Here is a 17,965-nt window from a genome sequence, read left to right on the forward strand (position 1 = left end):
GCGAAGTCTGCCGCCAGCCAAAACAGCGCTTCACCTCCAGCAGAGCCCCCAAATAGCTCACACGGCTGTGGGCTGCCTGCCTCCTACCTGCGTACATGGGAAGCCTTCCAGATGGGACAGCCTGTGCTAGTCTTTGCTCCTAACATGTTTCTCTCTTAGTAAAGGTTGTAATTAGATCCTATGCTGCAGCAGAGCACAGGCAAAGGGATGTCCCTCCTCCCTGCGCTGTTCTGCCGGTTTACACTGGGCTGGGGCTGGGTTGCCCACAGTGCCCAGCAGACCCCGCTGCAGAGATCTTCAGGTGAGGGATTAGTGGGATGGGATGCTCCAGCTCGCATTTGGAAGCATTGTAATTGTCTTTAAGAGATATTCGTAGCAAGGCTCATTGCTGAGGGGCAGAGCTGCACACACAGTGGTACTGCATGCCTGGACCCAAGCAGGTTTGCACAGCACTAGCCTAGATGTTGCCACACTTGCGGTGTAGATGCACCAAGGGAAACCTCTCCATGGCAAGGGAAGGCTCTCAGCGTGCAGCCAGATGTGACAGAAGCAGATGCTCTTTCTTTGAGCCAGATCAGTTACAGCTGCTCAGTCCAGCACTGAAATCAGTTCTTGGATCTTTGGCCCTGGTGTAGTAAAATCAAAAAGAAACCCTGTGATTTCCTGGTTTCTCTTTAGTAGCCGACACCCCATCTAACAGTTTCACGTCATTTAGCTTGAAGTGATGCTCTTGGTTATGACAGAGAAAGGGGAAGAAGCTGCTCAGATGCCAGGGCAGCTGAGAGCTGCTTGCCCTCATTCCCATGTTTTTCTTTCTCTTGGCGTTCTTGTTTCTCTCCTCTCTGTACCTAAAAGGGGCCAAACTTGCATAAAGGATCGAGCAGGGAATCCCCTTTTGGGAGCCACTGGTGGGAAGATACACTGCTCTGTGCACGTCAGTGTGGGTGTCGATGGACCCAATTGCTGCAGGGATGCTGTGAAAGTCAGAAGTATTACTAGGTATCGAGAGGGATAGATCGAGTTTGAAAGCAGCAGATCCATGCGCAGCTTTTGAATGGGATGATCCGAGTGTAACCACCAGTTCCAACACCCCTGTCCTACACAGGGCAAGCATTGCAGAGCTTCTACCAGAGAGGCTTTCCCAACTGTTAGACACTGTTTCCACCAGGACCGTGTCTGCCATCGAAGCACGTCGCCACTGTTGTGCTGACATGGAAAGGCCCTTCCTGGGGAATTACATGAGAAATGAGGGGGTGTGTTCACGCATTTCTGCATTACAGCAGCCCTCCTTCTGTTTGTGTTGCTGGGGGAAGGGGGAGCAGTGGTTAGTTTTAGCTACAATTCAGGACGTATTTTTTGCATTCTCTGGACTGTTTGAGATGTTAAAGAAGTGACGTTTCTATTCCCAAGTTAGACGCAGCCTGGCTGCAGTCCTAAGGGAGGGCACGGCACAGAGGTGCTTCCTGGCTTCTCCCCAGCGCTGGTGTTGTTTTTCATGTGGCTGCATATACTCAATGGGACACCTTTCCAGGGGGACTATCAGCTGAGAGTGGTACCCCTATTCTTCCACGGATCACTAATGTTTTTGTGCTGGTTGCCTTGGGGAGAGAATTGGGAAAGTGTCTCCCTCCTTCCTGGGTGTGGCAGGCTGATGCTTTGCCGAGTGTGAAGTCATTTCACATTCTTCGTTAATCTCCTGATCTGTAGGGAGTGCCATCTCATTTGCATGGCTGAAGCATTGTGTCACATTAAAATTAGCTGGTTTTCACTTTGGCAGCAAACCATTTCCCTGGGGATGTGATATTCCTATTCCATCTCCAGGTGTAGCTCTTGGCTCTTCTTCCCATTGGTGTGTCTGATGGCAAGGTCCCACTGAACCAGCACCTGGGCTGCAGGAGCCCAGAGCTGGTTCACAGAGGACCACAGAGACAATAACGGAGAGCAGGCCTGGCACTGAACAAATATACACGGGTATATTTATATATGACCTTGGAAAATAAGACAGCCCTTGGCATCCCAGCCCAGTCCATCAGATGGTAGGTATTTAGGCGCTGGGTGTTGCTGCACAATGACATTGGCCAATATTTCACACAGACATATCTGCAGGCATAAGTGCATGTGAGCGAGAGTGCCACACCATAAATCCTGACTTGCTCTCAAGCCTCTGTGCTCTTAACTTTGGTTTTGTTGGACCCTTTTTACCTGATTCCACTCTGAAAATACCATGTATTTCCACTGCATGCATTTGATTGCTTTCAGATGTAGTAATCTAAACAGGGATGGGGACTTTGGACTAAATTTTCCTACTACTGGAGAATTTTAGTCCAGGATTGGATTTCTGGGGTTTGGTTACTCTGTGCTTGGAAGGGCGGGAGAGGACATTTTTTGTCCATAGCAGTGAGTAACTCTGAATTTGCAGGTCACTGTTACCTTGTAATGCTTGTACTGTAACAAATGTTACCTTGCTTTTCCAGGGAAGGGAATGAACCTGGGGATTCTGCGAAAATCACATACAACGAGTTGCTGCACAAAGTCTGTCAGTTCGCCAATGTCCTCCGCAGCCAAGGTACGCGGCTGAAGCAATAGTAGTGTTGGATACTGGGAAGGGTTTTGGAGATTGGGTTCATTTTCCACACAGTTGCAGTCTGTTGGGTAACTCTGTGCAAAATGCTTCACTTCTCTATCTGCTTCCACAGTTGTAAATCAGGGTGGATGCAGATTTGCGCTGCAGCAAACTGTTGGAGTTTCGTCTCTGGCTCTGTCTGTGAAAGCTAATCAATGCTTGTCACGACAGCTGCGTGAAGAAGAAATCTGCGCTCAAAACTTCCTGCTCTGGGGTTTTCCAGTGGCAGTGGTCAGTGATTAAATTTCTGCCTCCTTCTAGGGCTGTGTCTGGTAAGAACATGGAGTGTTCATTGCAGTCGTCTTACAGGAGCCGTAGAGCTTGAAAGGCAAAACCCAAGGCTGGTTCAGCTCTACCCTCCAGCTGAAGTTTTGTTGTGTGCATATCAGTGTTGATTTTAAAAGCATTAATTTCTTTCTATGTCCTGTTCTTTTTACGTGTGACATGTTCATTTTGACAAACACCAGGTTCATTTTCGCTCCCCAGGTGTGAAAAAAGGAGACCGAATTTCCATCTACCTGCCGATGATCCTGGAGCTTGTTGTAGCCATGCTCGCCTGCGCCAGGATTGGAGCTCTGCACTCCATTGTGGTAGGAACAAGCTCTTTGCGTTGCTTTTGATTCTGAGCTATTGGGAGGGAGCAGCTCTTGGTTTTGGGAGAGTGAGGGGGAAGAGCTGGAAAGATGGATGCTGACTGTCAGCTGGATGAAAACTAAATTAAGGTGCTGTTTCCTGGCTCTCTTCTGTATTAACTGTAGAATGAGCTCCTTTAGCTCTCTCCATTGGTGCCTGGTGGTGTCATTTACCATGGGTGAACAGCACAGTTGCTGTGGGGGTTTTTTGAGTTGTGTTTTTTTTGTGTCCTTGCTGACTTGGTTGTGTGATCTCCGTCAGTTTGCAGGTTTCTCGGCAGACTCTCTCTGTGAGCGGATTCTCGACTGCGGTTGTTCTCTCCTCATCACGGCAGGTAAAACACGCTTCTGTGCCCCTGAGCCATTACTGTTGCCTGTCTGGAAGGTCTTTATTTTAAAAGCCAAGTGCACTTGGAATTGGAATAGGAAGAGGCAGTGCTACATCTGAGTGGCCGCAAGGCGGATGCTCTGCTTGTAGCTGTGCTTGAGTACTGTTTTCCACTTTGAACGTACAGTGAAGCATCTGAGCAGCCCGCCCACTTGGTCCTGTAAAGCATGATGTCACCAGCTGCTAATAACATGTTTCCAAACGCTTCTCATCCTTGTTCCTCTTCAAAATCAACCAGATGTTTGCAAGATGGATCATTTATGAGGCAGTCCTAATATAGGAATTCCCTCCCTTCCCAATTTCAAGGAAATTTCTGTTGCAACTACCGCCTTGTAAAGCGAGGGATCAAGAGAGGGGTAGTGTTTGCATGTAAGCCCACTGCATTTCCCCAACTGTTTTTTCCAATAGTGAAAAAAGTAGTGGTTTTATTAATAGGTCCATGGTATGGAAAGGACCCATTGAACTTTGCAATCTGTGTTTTGTCTATGTTGGATTATTCCCCACAGAATATTCCCAAAAGACTTGTTGCGTCAAATTGGAACCTCTCCCAGGGAAGGAATTTCACCATTTCTCTTGGCATCTGTTTCTCTAGGCTAAAAGGGCATATTAGGAAACCTTTCCCATGAGCTGCCTGCCTGCTTTCCCTCGCTCCAGTGCACTGCTCTTCCCTCCTGAAGCTGCTCGTTGCTTCCAGCTGTCCCAGGTTGCGTTGGCTTTGAAGCCCCTCTAATGTTTTCCTTACCATTTTGCAGATGCCTTTTATCGAGGAGACAAGCTGATCAATTTGAAGCAGATTGCAGATGAAGCCCTCCAGAAATGTAAAGACAAGTAAGTTTGGATTCCCTTGTAAGAAGGGCGTTGCCGCCGGAATCTGGTCCTGCAAAAATGGAAATGGAAGTTTTCATAGGTGGGCAGGCTCCACAGCAGGTCAGACACGAGCTGTGCTACATTCATGAGCCTTTTAGAAGTAATATATGCTTCTACTCGCTCGTCTTAAAAATATTTTAACTTTCCCCTTGTCTGTTCTGACCTGAAGGCCCACATATTGGATGGGAGGATTTGCTGGAGACAGACTGATCCACCATCGTTATGGCCCATGGCAGATCTCCCAGTTCAGCAGCAGCAGCTCTTGGAGTGGGAGGGAATAACGCACTGCCCTTACCAATTGTGAACAGTTAGACACAGTGCCGTGGGGCACGTCAAGATGAGGCTTAAGTCTTGCTCCAAAGCCACTAATTCAACAAAATAAAATAAACCAGAAATGATTCAAGTTTGGGAAATGGCTGTGTAAACAGGAACAGGCGCTCCAGTTGACATGCACCAACACGTGCAGAGGATCAGGGCCTGACTGCGCACAAGTATATGGTGAAGCTGCTTTATTTTTTAAGCATCTTCACTGAGATACTGTAAACCATGAAGACACAGAGATGTATCATCAGATTTTATAGAAAGGGAAATTATCGTGATGAAATGACTTTGCCAAGCTTATAGACACAATGTTTGTGTAGCTTGTATGAGACTGAATGTGGTCTTGTAAGTTAGATCAAACATGAAAATTTAGGGCAGATAGTCTGCATGTTAGAAATTCAAACTCTTTAAAAACATTTAAAACTCTAAAATTTGAAAACGTAAGTTAATATATCTGTAAAAATAAGTACCTGTGAGGACAGAAGTGATTCTGAAGTTGGGAATTAACTGGTGGAGACAGAGTGTTGGTACCCTGAATGGGCTGAAGGGAGACAAGATCATTTTGTTTGCATTATAGGTAGTCTCTGTTGGCGCTCATGAGGGGACAAACGCCCACTCTTTTCCTTGATGTATAATCGGGCTTTGGAAGCCTTTCCTCTTTCTGAATCAGGCAGTCAGTCACGCCTGGGGATGGGAGCAGCCACCTGACATCTCCTGGGTGCTGTGGGAGTCTTGTTTATGGTCACAGGAGGGCAAATTTGGGATTTGTAAGGAATGTCCCCACCAGCCACCCGTTAGAGATGCTTGTGGGATCCCTGCTTCCTCCATGGGAATCGCACCTGGTAAATCCCCAGTAAGCTGTGCACAGACCTTTCGTGTTCTCTGAGCTCTGTTCCTGTGGCTGGTGTCCCTCAGCAATTCACGGTGTGCCTGGGGTTTGCGTGTCAGCATACGGTCTAGCTCAACAAAAGCAGCTTGGGGCCCCTGCTCTGCCTCCAGCGCTGCCCATAAAGCCCGGGAAGGGCAGGCTCAGCCCCTGCCTGAGCAGCCAGATCTGACCGCTCTCGCCTTTTACAGGGGCTCCCCTTTGAAAAAGTGCATTGTGGTGAAGCACCTGGGAAGGGAAGAGATAGCAGTGGACGGGACATGCAGCAAGTCTCCCCCTCTGAAAAGGCTGTGCCAGGACGTACAGGTATGCTCCTGGGGAGGGGCGAGAAGGGGAATGTTATTGGTATGGGCCTGAGCCCAGCGAGTCAATAAGTGCAAAACCACTGCAGTACTTCCTTGGATGCTCTTGTTCTGACTTCTGTTCTGTTTTCTCCCATCGTTGCTGTTGTTGCATTGTGAGTGGTCTGAAAAAAAGGTTTTCTTTGCCTTACCAAGATCCTTTCCCTGCTGCTTCACCTTTCACGCCATCGCTAGCTGCCAGCCCACAGGACCCCTGAGAGCACAGCAGGGTACATCTTTCAAAGCCACTATGACAAGGACGAGATGCCTGTTTTCCTCTGCCCAGTGAAGGACTTTTCCTTCCTAACCCTGCATCTATCTCCGCTTTTGTGCAAGCAGCAATGCCCTCCTGCACTGTAGCTGTGACAGTGGAAGCAGGAGATATTTGTGCTTGTGGCATGAGTTCAACACAGTCCCCCAACATGACAACAATCATACGCTGAGAATAGTGCAGTCTCTGTGTAGCTGGCACAGTAACTGCGTCAGCTGTCGAGGCTGGGGCTTTCCCTTGCAACTGAAACCAGATGAAAGGATGTGGGCCAGAGGCATGTAGCAAGACGGGGGTGGAAGGAGGAGAAGGTGTCCTGGAGCCATGGCTGCCTGCTGAGCTCCTGAGGCTGGTGGGCAGCCTGCTGCACCCGGTGGCTACCTGCTGCCTTCGTCTGCTTAAAAGGCAGGTTGCTTTCAACTACTGAACAGCTCCTTGTCTTGCAATGATGTCTTCTGTCCCTGTGTGTTTGGTGGTTGTTATTACTGGCTTACTGCCAGGCTGGTGCTTGCTCAGAAATGGGTTGTATTTGGGGAGTGCATCTGACTGATCTCTGCTTTCAAAAAGGGATGACCTATGCACATCCCTGGAACAAAAAGTCCAGCGGATTCTGTATCTTTGCGTTCGTTTTCATTGTTCAGCTCTGTTAATTTTTTTTGGGGTGTTGCTTAGTGTTTGCCCCCCTGGCCAGGTTACGTTGGCTTCCTTTACCCCATCTCTTGGGAGGGCAAAGGGGTGGGAAAACTGGAGCAGACCAGCCTTTCTGTGTGAGGTTTCCCTGGTCGGGAAGCTACAGAGAAGCCTGTCCCTGAGCTGGTTGCTGTTGGTGAGGTGAGGTTCTTGTGCAGAAGAGGAGGAGGAGGCTGGAGGGGCTCTCTTACCCTTTGGCTCTTGCTGCTGTACTTGTTCAGACACTTTATTAAAGATTGTTTCCCCTTGTGACTGCATCTTTACCGTGCCGTTGGCTTGTGTAACGCTATCGTACAGTCCACGGGCTGTATGCCAGCTCTGTGCTGCTGTACCCAGCTGGCCACGCATGGGGAGTGGCCTCTGCAACCTGCTGTGGAGGCAACAGGTACCCGGGGAAGGCGATGGAAACGGGCAGGCATTTGCTTACAGGGCATCTCCTGGCCTGGCCCCAATTCCAAGCACTCTCCAGCCTGCCAGGATGGGTTCCCAGCATCCGGGCCTGTGGGCTTCCAGCTCCTTGCCTGCAAAGCCTGGTGTGGATCCTCTGCTTCTTGACTTTCACACCCTCTTTGTGGATTTTTAACAGGAAAAAAAGACTGAGAGCTCACAGAGACTCCATCCTAAGGTATTTACGCACAGCACTGCCTTCCTCCTCATGGCACCTCCCCTCTGCTTCCCTCTCCAGTGCTCCACCTTCCTAACTACTCCGACTCTGCACAGCCACACGTGCCTTCCTAACTGGGTTACCAGCAGTTGCATGTTAGCAATAGATGCCACTCGCCGCTTGGCCAGCGCTGCCCATGGTTTCGGGGTGAATGCAGTGCCACCATCTTTGCTGCCAGAAACAAATCCGCATCCATAAAACCCCCGGAGCGCACGTCAGCGTGCTGAAGGGGGGAAAATGCAGAACCACTGGGATGCGCTGCCAGCATTCAGATGATGGTTCATTTCTCTTCATTTTAAAAGCAGCTCTTGCGACGCACTTCCCTTTGCGGTGAGGCTGGCAGGGAGCGCCTGCAGCTTCCTGGCTGTGGCAGTATGCCATGGGCAGCAAAACTGGAGCTCCAGACCCAATACGTGGACTCTGCCTGCCCCATCCATGAAGCCACGGCCTCAGGACCCCATGAGCAGGCACGCCTGGCTTCAGGGGCCATGTGCTGTGCCATGGGTCTGACCTCCTCCGTGGGGCAGTGGAAGTGGTGTGCTAAAATGGAGGGATCCTTGAAGGAGGGATGCTAGAAAGCAGCTGTTGGGTGGGCTGGTGTGAGCCTACCTTGGGCTTTGTTGATGTGGTGCCTTGCTGGGAGCTTGCTGGTGGGACAGACTTGTGGAAGCTGCTTCCCCAGGTAATGCCAGGAGCCCTGGGATCTGTGAGAGCTTTCGAAGTGGCCTCAGTTATGCCAGATGGTTGAGCAGCTAGTGTCCCCTGTATCACATTTGCAGAAGCTGTGTGCTGGGCCACGGGGTTCTGGTCCCTGCAGATGGCATCATGAAGGCCACAGAGAGTCACTGTGTGGCCCCAAGACTGCCCTCCGTGCCTCCAGACACCCCAGCTGAGGGAGCTGTGGGCCCTAGGTCTGCAAGGGGAAGATGCGCCCCAGCTGGGACCTGCAAAGCTGTGGGTCAGCGTGCCTGGCCTGGCAGAGATGTGGAAATGGGAGGTCTGTGCTTAGGCTGGGGAGCTTTGCCCACCCAGCTGCTCCCAGTCTCCTGTGAGGAAAGGCGAAAAGTTCATGTGGGGTTAGGTCTTGCACTGACCTGTGCTGTCCCAGAGAGGCAGCCACCCAGCACAGCCCTCAGGTGAGAGAGTTGTGCTGGCTGGCTGTGGTGACCTCTGCCCATCAGCCACAAGCGTCGGTGGCTGTGTTACAGCTCTGGCATCCTCAAGCAGCTCCTTCAGGTGGCCAGTGCTGGCTGGTTCTGTGTTGGAGCAGTCACTTCTTATCAGCTTAATTACCTTAAAATCCAGATAACAGATTTTTTTGGGTCTACAGGGCCAAGCAGTGTGAGCCCAGCATATTCGTCTTTGTCTTGGGCCACATTGCCGTAGGGGTCCCTGCAAGGTGTGCGGGACCGGTGGGTGTGTGGCAGTGCTGAGCGAGGCTTGCTGCTTTGCTGTCCGACTGCCGCTCAGGGCAGGAGGAGCCCATTTGCTGTGAGAGCGCAGAGCAGCTGCTGGTGCAGCCCCTCTCCTGCCTACTGCTACTGATTCATCAGCGTTACTAGGGGTTTGGACAATCTGCTTCAGGTCTTGCAGCCAGACCGCGTTTAAAGGTTTTCCTTGTGGCTGCGGGCTGAGAAAAGGAGCTTCTGGAGTGAGAGCTGCAGCTCTGGTGCATGGTTTGCAGCAAACGGCTCTGGGGCAGAAGCTGTGCTGTGAACATCTGCCTCCATGGTCCATGAGGGGGGTGAAGTTGGGGCTGCACCCCTTGTCCCCACCTCTCTTGCTTTTGGGCAAGCCTGTTTCTAATCTTCTGCTTTTCTCAGACCCCTTGGAACCCAGCCATGGACATGTGGTGGCACGAGCTGATGAGTAGTGCCAGCACAGAATGTGAGCCAGAGTGGTGCGACTCGGAGGACGAACTCTTCATCCTCTACACAAGTGGCTCAACTGGGAAACCCAAGGTACGCTTTCCAGCTCCCTACCCATGGGGCCGGGCTGGACTGCAGTAACACCTCAACTGTGGGAACCAGCGAGGGTCACGTTGGGAGGCCCCAGTAAGAAGAGCCTTGGAGGTCTTGGGAAAAGAGGCTGTGCTGCTTATTCCTGCTCAGCTGCTGATTGAGCTCAGTTGGACCAGTGATGCTCAAGCTTGGCCTGGGAGGGTGAGGGCCCTGGTGAGAACTTGCCCTGACAGTTGCGTGCCTTCTCCTCGTAGGGTGTGCTGCATACGGTGGGTGGATACATGCTTTTTGCTGCCACCTCATTTAAATACGTGTTTGATTACCAACCTGAGGATGTCTACTGGTGCACAGCCGACATTGGATGGATAACAGGCCATTCCTACCTCACTTACGGACCCTTGGCAAACGGGGCAACTAGTGTGTTGGTAAGTGCTGGATGGCAGCTGGGTGCTTTTACTCCAAGAAGGTAGAGATTGTGGTGCTGAGCCACATCCCTGCGTTGCTCTGTGATGAGTGTGCTTCTCCCTTGTGTGCGGTGCGCTGGGCTCTACAAGGAAGGGTGACAGTCACCAAAGAGGGCATGGGTGGCTGCTTGGTGGCAGATGAGGGGCTAGTTTGGATGGTTAATTTTTCAAATGCTCCCCTGTTTCTTTCCCTTGGAAGTACAAGCCTTGTGTACCAGGGGAGCCAGGGCTGCTGTAGGGTAATGCTGGATCAGGAGCTGGATCAGGAGCAGGGAGTGATGTTTTCACTGCTGGTGCTGGTTTGACAACCTGCATTTAACTCCCGTGCCTGTATCTCCCTTGGTGGCGTACGGCTGTAACTTGTGTACAGGTCAGGGAGCCAGAGGCTCATGCCCAAGACTCCCTGGGGAAATGTAAGCAGGAAAATGTCACTTTGGGGGAGTCCTTTTTGGGGTTCTTTGTACTTTTGGTTGTGGTTCTGTCGCTGTGTTTGGACGCCTCACCCTGTACCGTGTGGGCAGGGTCATTTGGGCTGGTGGGACTGTGTCACTGGTAGCCACCTAGGGTGTTTGGGGGACATTTGCTAGGACACCTGGGGTAGGGTGGTGCCAAGTCCATCCCAAGGAAGCAGTAAGAAGGGTCCTCGGTCTGGGCTGGTTTCACTGTGTGGTGCCCCTGGCATTCCTATAAGGACATGCTAGGGTCCAACTGCTGTTCTGTGTTGCTCTCAGCTCCTCCTGCTTGGGAAGGTGCTGCAGGTGGGTAGCAGTAAGGAACAGATTTGTCACTGCCCTCTCTTCTGCTCAGTTTGAAGGTGTCCCCACCTACCCGGACGTTGGGCGCATGTGGAGCATTGTTGACAAGTACAAGGTGACCAAGTTCTACACAGCACCCACAGCCATCCGGCTGCTGATGAAGCACGGGGAGGAGCCCGTCAAAAAGTGAGTGCCAGTCCCCTGTGGCATGGAGGCCCCTGGCTCTGGCACAGCCAGAGTCTCTCAATGGAGGACCAGGGGCCTCAGCTTCTCTGAGCAGCAGCTTCCCCAGCGTATTTTTCTGAACAAACCAGGACCCTTCTGCCTTCTACACAGCAATAGGCAGGCCATGTTTCTGCACTCCCAGCACTAACTTCATTATGGCATTTCTGAGCAGGTCCTCCTCTTTCACCGTAAGCTGCAGCTAAGCTCAGAGGTCGCAGGTTGTCCCTGCTCCTGACCCAAAGCTCACAGAGGTGTGCTGGGCAGAGAGGCCCTCTTTGCTGCTCCTTGGCCAAAGGAAGGGAAGGAGCAGAGCCAAGTGAGAGACACCAAAATCACAGAGTTCTCCTTTCTTGCCCTGTGGAAGAGGGCTGAGAAGGGTCTGAACCATTTGTGGAAGCCCCAAGTACACTTTGGGTAGCCCAGGGGTTCCTGCAGGCTCTGCTGCGCAGCAGGCTCACAGCTGCTGCTCTCCATGACCTGCTGAGCCCCTGCCACCGCCTTCCTGTCTGCAGGCACAGCAGGAAGTCTCTGAAGGTGCTGGGGACCGTCGGTGAGCCCATCAACCCTGAAGCCTGGCTGTGGTACTACCGCGTGGTGGGAGAAGAGAGGTGTCCCATTGTGGACACGTTCTGGCAGACAGAAACAGTGAGTCCTTGCCTGGGTTGTCCCTGGGACCTCTCTTTCCCTTGCGCTCCCTGCAGGTGTCTTTGCATGTTTGCTGTAGTATTTCTTTGGTTCTATGTGGGCTAGTTTTTTTGCTTGCCCAGGAGACTCCAGTGTAGCCTGCAAGTGTTGGTTCCCCTTCTCCTCTTTCTTTCCTGGTCCTCAAACAGGCTCCAAGGGGAGACCTTCCAAAGGGTCCCTGCCAAGATCTGCTCTGGACCCTGCTCTCCTCCCCCCTTTATCTTCCCCAGCAATTCCAAAGCTTTGTGCCCAAACATGGGCTCCCTGTCCCCTGCCATATCCTTCCCAAGGCCCCATCTCCACAACTGCCCCGAGCAGCCTGCCTCTGACTGGGACATGATGCGACCAGAGCTGATGCAAACAGCTGTGGATGGGCTGGCATTGCCCAAACTCACTCGTTTTTGCCTCTCTTTGCAGGGTGGCCACATGCTGACACCCCTCCCTGCGGCCACCCCCATGAAGCCAGGCTCTGCTGTGAGTACTTCTCTTTTCCTCCCAGGGGCAGGGAGGGCTCCCAGGGGACCACAGTGCTGCAGCAGCAGCTGGCACTGTCTGTGCCATGGCCTTGTGGCTACCAGCTTGCCAGCATGGTGGTGGGATGGTGGTGCACGTGGGGAGGCGGCCACCACCCAAAATCCCAGGCCTGGCCCTGAGCAGCTGCATGCACGGGCCCCATGTGCCACAGCCCCTCCAAAAATGCCACTTGCTCTGCCCCCCCACTCCTTCTACTTCACGGGGTTTTAATGTGTGGACTCACCTTGTCTCCTTGGTCTCCGATCCCCATGGCAGACGTTCCCCTTCTTCGGTGTGGTCCCTGCTGTCTTGAACGAGTCGGGGGAAGAGCTGGAAGGAGAAGCAGAAGGCTACCTGGTAAAGAAGGGCTGATCTTCCCCACCCTCCCCTTATCCAATCCCCATGAGCTCCACGACCTTCCTGGTGGCATACGCAGGTCTCCGCTTACTCTGGGTCCATACAAGGGACCCCCTTGGGTGGTAGGAACTCCCTTCGCTGCTGTAACTCGCCAGGAACTTTGTGCTGTAAACAAAACTGTTCAACTGATGGGTAAATGCGCTCGCACACGTGGGCAAGGCAGGAGGATGGGAACAACCTTTCAGCCAAGCTCCTTTCCCCCATGCCAAGCATGCGGAGATTTTCCCAGCAGATCAGCACCGGGCAGCAAGTGTCTGAGTGTCATCACTTGCGTCTCTATCACCACGTGCAGAGACCGCACGCGCCTCTGTCGCTGCGGTACAAAGACTGGGTTATTGGCTTTGGTCTGGCTGACTCAGGTCTGCATTTTTTACTGTCAGGTATTTAAGCAGCCCTGGCCAGGAATAATGCGCACGCTGTATGGAAACCACCAGCAGTTTGAAACAACGTACTTCAAGAAGTTCCCTGGGTACTACGTGACAGGCGACGGTAAGGTGGTTTGGGGAGCACGTGGGGAGCTGCAGGGGCCTGGAGACAGCAACTGAAATCTTGCCACGTCCTGGCTTCAGAATCGCTTATCGGTTGTTCCGAGGGCTGGCACTGCTTCCTCACGCTGTCATTTCTGGCTATTTTTAGGTTGCAGGAGAGATAAAGATGGTTATTACTGGATCACAGGGCGAATTGATGACATGTTGAATGTTTCTGGTAAGAACGAATTTTGTCTTCAGTGGGCACCAATGCCCTTTCTAACATTAGTTGAGAGAGACACCTTGCTTTATGGGGGACACTTCTGCATCCGCTTCTGACACTAGTTTTAAAAAGCCACCTTGCTTTATGGGGGACGGTTCTGCATCTGTGACTCTGCCCAGCAACCTGTGCTCAAAGTGGATCTAATTGCTGGGTCAGGTTTATTTCCGAGACAGAGGAGTCTGTGACTTAGTGACTTTCTGCATCATTTCCACTGGAGGGAAGGAGCCTTCTGTAACCTCACAGAGGAGGTTCTTAACCAGCCTAATTGCCTCTGTGCTGGAGGATTTAGGGCCACGGGGAATCAGAGAGATTGGGCAGGACCATGTGGTCCCTAATCCAACCTGCTGCTCCGTGTAGGGCTAACCTCGAAGCTGGATCAGGCTGCTTGGAGCTGTGTCTACGGAGGTGGAGATTCTCCCACCTCTCTTAACTGAGTCTTTGAGATTCAGCTGCTGCTCAGCCCATCATTTTCCATATACTGCATTTAATAGCTCCCTCCCTCCTTTCTTGGAGGCTGTAGCCTGCAGGTGCTTACTGCTGGCTGTGAGATGCTGCTGTACTTGCCCCTGGATCCAACTGGATCCTTTCATCTGACCGGCAGTACTTGATCCTCCACCAACTGATCGTTTTGGGAGTTGACCCCCTTCCCATGGTTTTCTGTGACAGCAGTCCCAGGGTGGGATGTCAGAACACAGGTAGAGGAGCAGAGGTGCACAGGAGTGCGTTGTGTCCCTGCCCCGAGATGGGGAGCGTTGTTTCATCTCCCCACGGCGAGAAGCTGGAGCAGTGCATGGCAGGGACGGTTCCTGGGCTCTGCAGGTCCAGCCTCTTCCTCCTCTGCACCTTCCAGCTGACTCTGTGGGCAGGTCTCCTCTTACCAAATCCAGCTCCTCCTCAGCCTGTGCTTTGTTTAATCCCATGGCTGTGACCAGTTAAAGAAAGAAGCCCAAAGGTGGGCGGGAGAACAGCCAGGGCAGGTGGCCGTACTCTGCGGGTGAGTGATCCCTGGCAGCCTTTGGGGCAGCCCAGCCCCTGCACTGCTGAAGCCATTTTCTCTCTCCAGCTGTTGTCTTTTCCCAAGCAAATGAAATCGATGCTCTCAAACTTATAGTTTAGGTCCTTTTACGCTTGCAGACCTCTTCCCCCCAGCTGCTGGGAGGCTGCAGGACCCCAGCCCTGGGCGACGGTAAAGCACTCTCTCCTTGCTTGCAGGCCACTTGCTGAGCACGGCAGAGGTGGAGTCAGCCTTGCTGGAGCATGCTGCCATCTCGGAGGCCGCGGTGGTCAGCCACCCACACCCCCTGAAAGGCGAGTGCCTCTACTGCTTTGTGACGCTGAGAGACGGCCACGAGTTCACCAAGAACCTCACGGATGAGCTGAAAAAACAAGGTAAAACCAGCCAAATATTCGGGAGGTTACGTGGCGGGGAGAGGGTGGACTGTGCTGGGCAGGTGATGGAGGGGTTAAGGGCTTGGGTGCTTGAAGGAGGGTACATGTAGTCTGGGGAATGCAGCATGGACAACTGTGACAAGGTGCCCCCTCTGATTAGAGATCGCGGCTGGCGAAGGCTAAAATTAGTTCTCCCGGCCTTTGGCTGCTCATGTGATGCCATCTCTACCTCTTGGGAGTTGGCAGCCGCAAGAAGGACCAGGGTACCCGGCAGGCTGTTGTTTGCAGCACTGCTCTCCGGCGTGGGCACAGCTCCCACGGCTCTCCTGGCAGATTTTGACCTGCTGCAAGGGTTGTTAAGTTGCTCTGGGTACTTGTGCTCTGGTCTCAAGCTCTTCCACAACAGACCGCAGCATTTAATACATGAAATGGACCCACAGCAGTTTCTTCTCTGTAGGAACCCAACAGCTGATCAGTCCTTGCTCTATCAAAATGGTAATAAGATTGGTGTGGCCGTTATAGAGGTCTCTTGGAGACGGAGGAAATGAAAAAAAATGAGTGCTGCTTCCTTTGGGAAGATGTTGGCATTGCAGGTCTTGCTGCCCCCTCCCACAGCCCAGAGGCTCGGCTGCAGCAGCGCTGGGCATCGCCCTGCCAGGTTCCCCAGGAGCTGGGCTCTGCCTGTCTGAACTTGGTCATCCTGCCTGAAAAGGATGTCTGTGGTATTTCCCAGTATCTTACAATGAAAATCGTTTTCTTTTGCAGTCAGAGAAAAAATCGGACCGATAGCCACTCCTGATTACATCCAGTATGCCCCAAGCCTGCCCAAAACCCGCTCAGGTAAGGGCCCAGTGGCAGTGCTGGGGAGGACTGAGCAGTTCCTGTCAGCGGAAGGAAATCGGCCCTAAATTTCGTGTCCGGGGCTGCTCAAATTCAGGGGGGAGCAACCTCAGGGCCAGCGGGATGCTGCAGGTCTGGGCACTCCCCGCTCCTGCTAAGGATGCTGACGAGATCCTGAGTCCTGCTTTCCTTTCATGGCTGTCGTTACAGGAAAGATTACCAGACGGATATTAAGGAAGATTGCCAAAAATGACCAAGACCTCGGGGACATCTCCACCTTGGCAAACCCGGGCGTCATAAAACATCTTTTCAACAGCAGATGTGACACTAAACATCTGTAGCGGCGTGGCCTGTCCCTGCTGAGCAGAACTGTAGCAGCAGCAGTGTACTGATGAGCAGGTCCCTTGAATAACTGCTGTCTGCCCTGGGAAGGAAACCTGCACCTGTTGAATCGAATGTACAAACGTTACGAACGAGGGAAAGGCTGGCTCTGGATCGGCCACACCTCCCTAGCTCGTCCCTGCCTTGGAGGAGCATGTGCGTCGTGTTCCAGATGGGTATCGCACCTCTGAGGTTCAGCCTCGTGCACAGAGGGACTCGTCCTCCTCCCTTCTCGGCACCTCGTTCTTGATTTTTAATTTTATTTTTTGGAGGGGTGGGATGTTAATTAACTTTATGTAATTTATGTGGCACCTTGCGCGCAGTGGGAAGGAACTCGGCGGGGCGGAGGGGAAGCGGTGCTGGAGTTACTCAATGCAGGCAGGCACGGGAGGTTCATCCGCCACTGCCCACACGCCGGCTAAGCTTCCTCCTTTACGGGGAGCGCTGCAAGCTGTGGGAGAACTTAAAAATGCTCTCACATTCTAAGTTTATAGCTGAGTTTGTCTTACATCCACTGTCCGAGCCTGTTGTTATCAGGAATCCTGTAGCCTGAAAGGGAGCAGGACGAGGCTCAAGGGTTGTAAACAGGTTTTGTAGAGCAGTTTGGCACCAAGATCCGCTGCTTCCCAACTGCACGGTGCCAGCTGGTGCGCTTTCCCCAGTCCAGGGTCCTTCACTGGCCACGGACACGACGGGGAGCCACGGGTGGTCTAGGAGGAAAAGTCTGGGTCTGACTTGCTCCACAGAGCACCGGGGCCGCCCGCTCGTGGCTGAACTCAGGCTGCGCAGCTGGAGGCTGCTTTTGTGTCCCGGGGCAGGAGTGGGTGCTGCTGCCGCTGCCAAGGGACGGAGGGAAAAGCCGCCCAGGGACACCTTTCCCTTTGCAGGCAAACCGGGCGCTACAGCAAAGAAACCAAGGCAGGGAGGATTGCGTTAGTCCTACATCGTGTTTTCTCATCAGGAAAACAACAGCGGAAGATATTTAAAATAAAGTTAGCTTTTGCTTAAATCTGACATGGCTTTATGATGATGAGGGGGGGGAAAAACCCCCAAAACCTCTCATCCAAGAGCCTGCCCATCTCGTGGGTGCTGCCAAAGCCATTCTTCTTCAAATGAATTGCATTTAACTCCAGCCCCGGGTTGAGCTGGGAGCGATACCTCCTTTGTCACGTCTGTATGAAAACTGCATGTGAGCTGTTTTTGATTTTGCACTTAAACCAAAGGAGAAATGGGCTTTAAAACTTGCTGCAACAGCTGTTTTTGGCGAGTGCCATGGTCCAGGCCTCACCTGCAAACTGCGCTGCCGTTGGGCTGGGCTGGAAAGGATGAGGCCACTGCCTCTGAGCCTGGTAGCCCAGGGCTAGTGCTGCAGGTGTTCCGGCGGGCTGTTGGCCAAGGCCCTAGTCTCACTTCCTACCTGCTGCTCTCACTGGCACAGCACTTGTCTGTGATCTGTAACCTCCGTGCGTGCCAGGGTCCCACACGCCCCCCGCCCCAGGTCTGTACCACTGGATCGTGCCACCTCCTGGACAAAGGATTCCCGCATCATCTCTCCTCCTCTGTTACTCTTCATCCGCTATGTAATTTTGGCTGGAAACAGCTATAAATTTTATGCAAAATGGAATAAAATTCAAGGAAACAAAATGGAAATAGGCTTAACAGTGCGTGTGTGGGTTGTAGGCGCCTGTCTGCTGTTGCGTCTGGAGGAGTTGGGGGTGCTCAGCCATTGCTGGTAAATGGGGTGGGTTTTTGGGGTGGGGAGGGGTCAGGTACTGCCAGTACGATGCTTTTTCACGGACTGGGACTTAAGAGTTGTGACTCAGTCTGTGCTGCTGCCCTGCAGCGGGGCAAGGGCAGGCGCTCTGATTCCAGGCCTGGAGCCTGTGCCTCAGTTTCTCTTTGGTGT

The 17,965-nt window shown here is 52.6% G+C and overlaps 1 protein-coding gene across 2 annotated transcripts in view; it reads left to right on the forward strand.

Moving 5' to 3' along the window:
* ACSS2 (acyl-CoA synthetase short chain family member 2) overlaps positions 1 to 17,709 on the forward strand; it is a 33,552-nt gene extending 15,843 nt beyond the window's left edge. The window contains exons 3-19 of one of the 2 annotated variants that reach the window (XM_054218265.1): positions 2,475 to 2,566; positions 3,110 to 3,213; positions 3,518 to 3,590; positions 4,396 to 4,471; positions 5,909 to 6,023; positions 7,603 to 7,641; positions 9,504 to 9,641; positions 9,896 to 10,066; positions 10,913 to 11,046; positions 11,598 to 11,730; positions 12,187 to 12,243; positions 12,559 to 12,639; positions 13,080 to 13,188; positions 13,336 to 13,404; positions 14,662 to 14,838; positions 15,604 to 15,678; positions 15,889 to 17,709. In XM_054218265.1, coding sequence (XP_054074240.1) covers positions 2,475 to 2,566; positions 3,110 to 3,213; positions 3,518 to 3,590; positions 4,396 to 4,471; positions 5,909 to 6,023; positions 7,603 to 7,641; positions 9,504 to 9,641; positions 9,896 to 10,066; positions 10,913 to 11,046; positions 11,598 to 11,730; positions 12,187 to 12,243; positions 12,559 to 12,639; positions 13,080 to 13,188; positions 13,336 to 13,404; positions 14,662 to 14,838; positions 15,604 to 15,678; positions 15,889 to 16,019 — 1,774 coding nt within the window. In that variant the 3' untranslated portion in view covers positions 16,020 to 17,709. The remainder of the gene's footprint in view (positions 1 to 2,474; positions 2,567 to 3,109; positions 3,214 to 3,517; positions 3,591 to 4,395; positions 4,472 to 5,908; positions 6,024 to 7,602; positions 7,642 to 9,503; positions 9,642 to 9,895; positions 10,067 to 10,912; positions 11,047 to 11,597; positions 11,731 to 12,186; positions 12,244 to 12,558; positions 12,640 to 13,079; positions 13,189 to 13,335; positions 13,405 to 14,661; positions 14,839 to 15,603; positions 15,679 to 15,888) is intronic. The other variant, XM_054218266.1, reaches the window with a different exon arrangement.
* The last annotated feature ends 256 nt before the right edge of the window (positions 17,710 to 17,965 follow it).

Source organism: Rissa tridactyla, chromosome 12, assembly GCF_028500815.1.
Source record: "Rissa tridactyla isolate bRisTri1 chromosome 12, bRisTri1.patW.cur.20221130, whole genome shotgun sequence".
Classification (NCBI taxonomy): domain Eukaryota; kingdom Metazoa; phylum Chordata; class Aves; order Charadriiformes; family Laridae; genus Rissa; species Rissa tridactyla.